The 10,000-nt window shown below is 33.0% G+C and overlaps 1 protein-coding gene across 2 annotated transcripts in view; it reads left to right on the plus strand.

Annotated features, from left to right (window-relative positions):
• The window catches only part of LOC145297637 (WD repeat-containing protein 97-like), a 105,284-nt gene that overhangs the window by 37,271 nt on the left and 58,013 nt on the right, over positions 1–10,000 (plus strand). For both annotated transcript variants that reach the window (XM_080143741.1, XM_080143742.1), the window contains exons 7-8: positions 1,833–1,998; positions 5,802–5,930. In XM_080143741.1, the coding sequence (XP_079999867.1) occupies positions 1,833–1,998; positions 5,802–5,930 (295 nt within the window). The remainder of the gene's footprint in view (positions 1–1,832; positions 1,999–5,801; positions 5,931–10,000) is intronic.

The raw sequence follows: 10,000 nt of genomic DNA on the forward strand, positions 1-10,000 counted from the left end.
ATACTAGACCACCCGTGACCCGTTGGGTCAGTACGTTATATTAGCTATGGAATTCATGTATGAGCGTGACACTTGTGGCATAAAGAAAATATTTTTTTTTTACCTAACAGAAGCATTTCTATGAAAGTATATTAAAATGAAAAAAGAATATAGATAGATTTCTATGAGTCGTTCTGTTTATTATAATTGTTATTTTTTTTTAAATTACAGTTACTGAATTATAAGTGGTTGGTCATACTTATAGGTAAATATGCACTGAACAGGTATCATAATCCTTATTATAGTTAAATTCAAATTTTGATATATCATCTTTTAAATGAAATTGTTAGTTGAAAGAATAATAAAAAAAACACTCTCCACATGTTAATAATGGCTTTTTAAATAGAAAATGAAAATAAAATGTAACTTTTTTCATTTAATTTAAGCAAACATTCAGTACCCATTGTGTAAGAAAAACACTATTTAATGTAATAAAAATGTGTGCATTTACCGATTCAGCTTTCCGTTTGGAAATGTAAGCAGACGACTTTAAAAAACATGGGAAGAAGAAAAAGACATTTTTTTGTAATAACGCCCTCTAGTAAAAAGGTCTGCATTAGTTAAGGGGGATAACTCTATCCAGTTTTACATCGCTCTCTTTTTCTCTCTCTCACACATACACGTAACTATTTCTCGCGTACGTAACGAAAACAGAGGGAGTAGGAGTGTTGAAATCTATTAGAGGGAAAGTGAGAGGTGTTTTCTTTCCATAAATTGTATAGGGTAATATTTCATATTATTAATAGATTCATAGATAAATAGATTTTATAATCTATATAATACTAAAAGTCTATGGATCTTGTATGTTTGCAATCAGATTTCCGGTTTTCAACATCCGGTTGCGCATGCGTAAATAGCAACGTCTTCAATCCGTTATTCCAATTCCGGAATTTTTATATCGCTTTTAATACAAACAATTTAATTTAATTTAATTAAATAGTTATTTATATATACAAATAATACATAGATTCATAGATAATTATAATATATATTATAAAATCTATTTATCTATGAATCTATTAATAATATGAAATATTACCCTATACAATTTATGGATGTTGAAAACCGGAAATCTGATTGCAAACATACAAGATCCATAGACTTTTGCTTAGCCGCACTGATGAGCTGTGAAAAAGTACTGTATGTGGATGACTATATATATCTATATAATACTAAAAGTCTATGGATCTTGTATGTTTGCAATCAGATTTCCGGTTTTCAACATCCATAAATTGTACACGCGCCAGACATAGTGATTTGGTGTGCACGCAATGGGTCAACTGAATATGCTCCCTCATTGTTAAATTGTTCGCTATTTTTGTACAAGCGTTCGATTTCAGCCTGCGGTTTCTCCCATTAATGCAACGACGGAAGGCTGCCTGTAACGACGCAATGAAGACACAAGAAGCAAACGAGGCCATTGTTTTGAAGTTTCCATGTGCCTATCGTTTGATATCATTTAACACCCAGCGAGCTGGTTGCGCTCCCAAAACGTTACTCAATCAAGTAACTCTCCCCCGGCAACGATAGTGTCATAGTAGTATTGAAACGATGAAGAGGAAATGAGTGTACTATCTGATAAATCTTATGAGTTTTTATTTTGACACTTTTACACAACAACTACTACTACTACTACTACTAATAATAATAATAATAATAATAATAATAATAACAATAATAAAGAATAAAATATTAGAACTGTGCTATCTAGAGTTTTCACTTTGATTGTTTCCTTTTCCTATGTTGAAGTACGTTACTTTAAATTTATTGAAAATATTTTTGTCTCTCCCTAGTCAAAATCTGGAACCACAGATGGAACATTTTAATGGTGTTTGTAAGTCACGAAAACTCAATAACCAACCTATGTCCATTCCCTGGAACCACTGCCCAACTTCTGTCGACCAGTTCAGACCTAACGTTCCGAGTTTGGAACCTGGATGCCCAAGAAGAAATTGGAAGGTGAGAGGATTTTCAAAAGTTATTCATCAGTAACGACTGTGCATGTTGGCATCTATATTTAGTACTAGCTGCCCGTGTCCCAGCTTTGCCCTGAAAAGTAGATTAACTCCAAAAATTCCATGGCCAACCTGAAACAATCTGCCATTAACACAGATCACACAATGTTAAAAGCAAATTACGAGAAATGTTTTTTTTTTATAATTTTATGTCAATGTTATGTATTATTAGCAATACAAGTTCCACAAATACCATGGTTAAGAAGTTAACAAAGCAAATAGTTTATTGTTTTGTTTTAATTAAGAAAGAAATCGTACTGAAAAGAAAGTAGTGTATGTTGTGTTTTATTGAAAAAGAAAGTCCTTAGTTAAGTATTTTGTAGTATTCCTGATCTGAAAATGGAACACATACACCAAATCTGTTGCCAAGATCGCTGGAAAAATGGTTGGATCACTCTACCGCTCCAGTAGATATCTCAATTCCAATGCAATCCTCTATCTGTACAAGAGCCAGATATGCCCTAAAATGGAGTTCTGTTGCTACATCTGGGCAAGCACATCTCGGTGAGCTCTATCCAGCCTTGATAGAATTCAAAACTAGCTTCAAGTAAGTGATGCCCTTTTCTCTTCCCTGCAACCTCTTCCCGCAGAAGAGACATTGTGAGCCTGTCTTTGTTCTATCATTATTTTCATTGCAACTGCTTATCTGAACTACAATCTATGGTTCACCCCTTACCAAATTTCACAAAAACACTCGACTAACTACAACCACCATAAATGATTTCCCCCACTCTCTATCTGTGCCTAAATCTAAATGCAAATTTCATAAACAAAGCTTCTTTCCCAGAACTGACCGCCTGTGGAACACTGTTCCGCTGTCCTGCTTCCCTGTTGAATACAACATGGTAGCCTTTAAATCCAATGTAAACAAGTTCTTGTTGAGCCGTCCCCATAAATAATCAAATCTTACCCAATTTGCGCTATAAACGATTACTACACTATCACCTTATATTCAGTAACCCTTATCCTCGAGTGGCCTTGAAAACTGATGACTCCCAAGAAAAAAAAAATCTGCACCATTCTTTACTATAAACAGAAGTCCCAAGTAAAATTGAGTTTAGCTTTAAAATAATACTTAATAAATGGCAAACTGAACATCGTCTATTTTATTGAAAAAAAAAATCTATACTTGATTTTTTAAAAGAACATAATCGATTTACTGTTTTCTTATATTGTAAACAAAATCGGTGGCTTAAAATAATAAGTGTCGATGAAACAGAGTTACTTGTCTTACTCATTTATTTTGTTTTACATTTTTAAAAAAAAATCTTAATACTTGATTTTAAAAAGAACGTGATTTACTTTTTTGTTATATTTCAAACAGATACCATCGTTTGGGTACGTAATTATTCTTATCATCAAGATTGTTTTTGTCTTGATAAACATTATTGATAGTGTTGGGACTATTAATCGAAATCAGAATCAGGAATTGAAAAAATCGGGACTTTTTCGAGTTTCGAAATCAGAAAAATGTATCCTTATTTGCCGATGCCAAAAACGATTCTTTTAATTAGCTTTTTATTTGATTTTCTCTAAAGAAAATTTTTTCTACTGCTGATATTAATACTAAAATAATTAATATTTATTGATTTTAAGCTATTAGTAAAACTAAAATCGATAGATCATCCCTCACAAGTGTATCTTTACGTTTGATAAAACATCTGCATATTTTACATATGTTTTTTACGGTAATGGTGAAAAATAACAACTTTATAGATAAATATTTAGATATTTATGAAGAATCGGAATTTATAAAGAATCGGAATCGGTAATTGTATCAGAATCGGGAATTTAATACGGAATCAGTGATTGTATCAGAATCGGAAAAAAATATTGGAATCTTATTAATATTAATAATTAGGGATGGGGCATCCCTAATTATTAATATGTGATTTGTGAAAAGAAAGATATGTTTTTTCTTTTTTCTGAAACAAAAATAGTCGTTTTAAATGAAAACCGTCACTGAATTTTATGTATTCAGTTTTATAATTTCATTTTCTTTTTAAGAAAAAGAAACAATCTTAATATGTGTTTCTTAAAAGCTGGTTTAAAACTAAAGCAAAATGAAACAATCTTAATACATAATTTAAAAAAAATAACTTACGATGTAAGTAGGCTTCATGGTAAAACGACATTTTGAATGCGGTTTGAGTTGTTCATTAATTCAACAATTTGTCAGTATTTCCCGGTAGAGTAGCCACAGGCGAGTAGCAATCAAACAACTCTTTCTAAAAGAGAAGAGGTTCTGTCTGGAAGGTCTTACTGCCTAGAACCACTCTACACCTCACGGGTGGAAGAGGGCATGGAGCTGCCACAGAAGGCCCTGATTTGTTGGAGTGATTGTTAAGGGTGGATTCTTTGCTGGTATGAAAAAAAAAGCAGATTATTCTATTAATTGACTGAAAGAAATCCATAATATTCTACTGAAGAAAAGAGAGGTGCCACTGAGGAGGTCAATTTTATTCATCCAAATATGGCAGCTTTTTTTTCTTTCTAGAAGACATGCTATCAACTTCTAAGGGCTGTGAACTGGCCATAGAACATAAGTCAAAACTGTCTGAAGAAGTTCAGTGGCCTGCAAGCACTACCTACCTCATCACCTCACATACACAGGCTTATTATAGCTCCTTTGTTCACAGTGCAATACTCTATGTAATTGAAACTTAGAACAGCTTGGCCTCATGTACATTCATATCATTAATGGAGAAAAAATATTTTGTCAGCATGGACAAGTGGAACACTGGAGTAATGACATGTATACAGCATAATCGTGTTGACACACTGGTTCTCACCAGATAACCAAAGTTAAGCAACATTGAGCCTGGTTAGTACCAGATGGGTGACTATTTGAGAATTCTAGGTTCTGTATTTGCTCTCTGCTTATCTCGGCATTCGTTTCCAGTTGTCCTGTACATACACTTCACTTGCCACTGGTATTCAACAATGTTGAATCAGAAGAGGAGTGGTTGAAGTTTGCGCACCTCCTGCCACAAAATTTCACGTGCAGGCACCCATTCATGGGTATCCATAGTCTGTCAAAGACTGAAGGAGCCCTTTTATGTTAATAGTGCAATGCTTCATGCAAGACAGTTGAACTTTGGCAGATCTGCAACATGAAGACAAGGCACTGGTTAGACAGATCTGCAATGTGAAGCCAAAGGATGTGGTAACTGCATGGTCGCAAGATTTGCTGGGACATTGATATCATTCTTAGAAAAAAAGGCTTTGTTTTATAGACGCACGGAACACTTGAGTAATGCCGTTCAGATAGTTTGAGATTTGAAAATCGCCGATAGACTGGGAAGAGGAAGAGGTTGACCTAAGTTGGTTTGGAAGGATGCTGCTGTGAAGAGATTGCATAATAGTCGATCCTCATGATTGAGTTTCTTGTTAAGTGAGATTTGCCATGTATGCAGTTGGCAACTATATGAATGGAGTCCCACCAATACGGACAATACCTATCAACCTGCACATAAATAAATAGAACTGATGATGATGATGATGATGATGATGATGATGATGATGATGATGATGATGATGATGGTAGTAGCAAATATCAACCGGTGATGGTGGTGGTGGTAGTAGTAGTAGTAGTAGTAGTAGTAGTAGTAGTAGTAGTATTAGTAGTAGTAGTAGTAGTAGTAGTATGATGATGATGATGATGATGATGATGATGATGATGATGATGATGATGATTGTCATAATACATGATTCTTGTATGTTTTTTGTTGTTGTTTCTCTACATAGAACTGCCATTGAAGAAAACGTTCAAATATTTGGTTGCCAACCAGAAAAGGAAATATTTCATGCATGCACAGGAAACACTCTCACAATTTGGAAGATTGAAAAACTTTTTCATCTCCACATGAGTATTGGGTAAGTACTTACTGTAACTCCATGGCAGCCTTGAAAGACAAAAATAGTTGCTACTTCATACTGATGTTATCAATTTTATTCAATAATCACCATGAAAACTACAAAGGAAGAGATATTTAGATAACATTCATCAAAGAATATGCAAATGAATTTCAACAGAAAAGTAGACAGAAGGAGAAAATTGACAATTTTTTTTAAAAAGTGTAGAGTAGGGGGTCATAATTAGTGTGTTGCTTCTTTTGCTAGCAGTCGTTAGAATAAAAATGGTTTGCTATTTGTCTTTTAAACTGATAAAATGGGGTTAAGTATGAAGTTATTGAAACTATTCCAATAATTTGATATTTATGTTAAATTGATGATAAGAATGTATATAATAGTAGAGGTTGATGCACAAATAATGTCGTTTTTTTTTTAACTTTTTTTATGGACACCTATCTCTATTTGTTTACCCTGGCAATACATGTTCTTTGTCGATTGTGTTTGGAACAATTAACATAGCCTTTTAATGTAGTCTTATTGTTAATAACTATGTTTGTCATTTTCATTCCCTCGGTGTATCATCATCGTTTTGTTTTACATGCTGGCATGTGTTGGATGGCTTTAAGAAATTGATTTCTAAACTAATCTATCTCTGGCTAGGTTTTTATTTATCCCTCTTTCTCTCAAGTTCAGTTTTATCGCGTCCTCCCATCGTTTACTTAGCCTTCACCTGTGAACTTGGCTTGCTATTTTAACTATTCTGCATCTACTAATCGAAGAACTCTCATCCATTCTTTTAATGTGACCATACCATCGAAGTCTCCTGTTCTGAACACATCTCCCTACACTGTCCAGATTTAATCTTCCACTAAAGTCATTAGAACTAAGTTTGTCTTTACGACTTGCATGACAAATCCATCGTATCATGCTTATATCATTTCTCTCCATGCAAAACATGTCCTCAACTCTCACGTTTGTCTTTCATATGTTATCACATTGTATGCATATATACTCTTCCCTTGGTTGACAATGATAATGCTCTGCTTGTTAGTAATGACAAAATTCCCTGAAATTACACCATCCACTTTTGCAATCATGTTAGCACATGCTCTATCCTGTACTCGAATGGTATCACCAATGCAACAAAATTCTCAGCAACCTCAATAGTTTCATCATTCAGATATGCTTTCTTCGCATCTGAGTTCTCATCCATCTCCATTGTCTTACACGTATTGCACACAAATTGGTTATCCTCTCTGAACCTGTCAGTAATTCCATTGTATTTCCTGTGTACCCAATGCTTTCAAACACCATAAAGCATTAAAATGTAAGAAACTCCCTTTCCATGAACTGAAGAGAAGAACTTTCCTCTTTTACGGAGGAGCTTTCCAACATTACAACCATTGATCAATTGATCATTCAATGTTGGAAGCATTCACTTTCAGGTCTTTACTTTCTGTAGCATTTTTCCAAGTCTTTAGCTTCACAAGTAGGTCATTTGTTAAAATCGTCAACACGCAGCATCTCTATTGGATGACTCATACGAAACTCGACACAATGCAAAGTAATGGACTCATTACAAAACCCCAATGTACAACGAATATGTTCAGAAAACGTCAGTTTTTATGAAAACGTTTGTTGATCCAAACGAAACTGGTAAATCTCTCATTTTTGATGATTTCTTTCTGTGTTTAATTTGTTTTTTATAGTCTTTTTCATATAATCGATCTGCACAGCATTTAATTTTATGATATATCATGTATTTCATTCTCACAAACACACACACGCGCTTATATATATATATATATATATATATATATATATATATATATATATAATAAGACACGAGTATTAGTATGGTTGATTGTTATTTGGATAATTTTTAAAAAAATAAAATATTCCATGGGAAGGTGTAAGAGTATTTGAGATCAAGACAAGAATAAGGATCCCAATCAACCTAGAAAAACAGAAGAATAGATTTCAATCAACACCATTTTAACCTTGACCTTCCCACACACACATGGCCTTTGTAGACAAATATAAAATAACAAACAGGTTCAGACTTTCGTGACCAAGATTTATTTTTTATGCAGTGTGTGTGTGTGTGTTTTTTTACAAAACATTTTAATAAAACTTTTAAGACCAAAGAATTCGTTCTTTATATATATACATATTTACAACATTTTCATTTATTTTACATTCATTGGTGAGAACTTCAATTTAGCATTAAATCTTTCATTAAATGTGCTGTTAATTTTAATATGACTGTGTGTATTGCTTAAGCAACCTTCATCAGCGATTAGCTTGCCCTTAATTTTTGCAAAATACACCAAACCACCTCTATTAGGACTTTGTCAAAAACTTTCTCTAAATCGACAAAAACAAAATACAGGTTCTTCTTTTTATCAGCGTACTTCTTGCATTTATCTAAGGATAAATATAGCCAATGCTTACAAGTACCATAAAAGATTGAATTGCATGTTTCATATTTGTGTGTGTAAGTTAACGTGTCTGTGTGTGTACATTTTCCAACGCAATAACTCTGTCAATTTTCAGTCTACAGACTCGAAATTTGATATACAGGTTACTGAGAATTGGAAAAATCTTTGTAATCCGTTTTCAAGGAGAAATTTGGCTGTTAAGGGGTCAAAGTTCAACGATTTGACCTTTGAGAACTCTACCAAACTCCTCCGACAATTTTGGGTCTAAACAATTTTAGATATAGGTTTCTTGGTCATGGATCTAACTTAATAATTTAATTTGAGCCCAAAACAATAAATGTCAAGGGGTCATAATAGGGGTCAAAGTTAAAAAAATTGAGCGCTTTTTTTTTTGCTCAACATACACTTCCAAACACCCGGGCAACGCCGGGCTGAAATGCTAGTATATATATATATATATATATATATATATATATATATATATATATATATATATATATATATGTGTGTGTGTGTGTGTGTGTGTGTGTGTGTGTGTGTGTGTGTGTGTGTGTGTGTTATTTTAATCTCGGATGTATTAACTTAATTCATTACAGGTTGTTTCAATAGATGGGATAAAAATTATCCGCCTATATCGTCAGATGATTTCAGTAAGTTTTTAGTTGTGTTATATTTTTTTAACTTAAATCATCTGACGATATAGTCGGATAATTTTTATCCCGTTTATTGAAATAACCTATCATGAATTAAGCCAATACACCCAAGGTTGAAAAACATATTTAGCTTTATTAACATATTGAGCATTTTTTCCTCTTTTTTTTTACCAAATATACCTCTTAATATATATATATACTGTCGTACATGCGGTCGGGTTTCAATCCTGACTTGAGGTTGTTGTCTCTCTAGCCGCACTGATTAGCTGTGAAACAGCGAAACAGTACTGTATGTAGATGACTTTATATATATATATATATATATATATATATATATATATATATATATATATATATATATATATATATATATATAAGAGAAAGAAAATTAAAACTGTAAGTTGAAATTTACAATCCAAATTTATTTTTTGACAGAATACTCCAAAAACAATTTACAAAGTCCTTATTCTGCAGAGTTTCAAAGAATGCTATTCTTGCTGTTTTTTTCATCAGAGGACAGAAAGATATCTGCAGATTCTATTTGTAGCAATGCTATAACTTGCTTGTTATGGCATTAAGTGAAACCACAATTTATTATAATCATAGTCCAAAGAAATATTGATCTCCAGCTGAGCGAACTCGAGAGATAAAATGGACAGAAAAATAAACATGTCATCTTCGCTGGCCAGATCAACTTTTCTTTGGGCTACTGCACTGTTCGAAGAAACAATTTCCATTGTTTCAGCTGCTTTGAAAACTTTCCAACCGGACTATTTTTATATTGCACTGGATTAAATTTTGGATTTCATTCTCTCTAAAGGGTTCTTTTGCCTTTTGGATTACCATGAGAGAATCTTCATGCGTGGTTTGTTTTTATTATTTTTTACATTTCCCACATTTTTTCACTTGTTGTTTTAAAGGGCATGTACATCTATGCAATTTATGACTAAAATAAATTGCGGTTTCACTTAATGCCATAACCAGCATGTTCTAACAT

This window comes from Euprymna scolopes, chromosome 18 (genome assembly GCF_053919585.1).
Source record: "Euprymna scolopes isolate OS-2025 chromosome 18, ASM5391958v1, whole genome shotgun sequence".
Lineage (NCBI taxonomy): Eukaryota > Metazoa > Mollusca > Cephalopoda > Sepiida > Sepiolidae > Euprymna > Euprymna scolopes.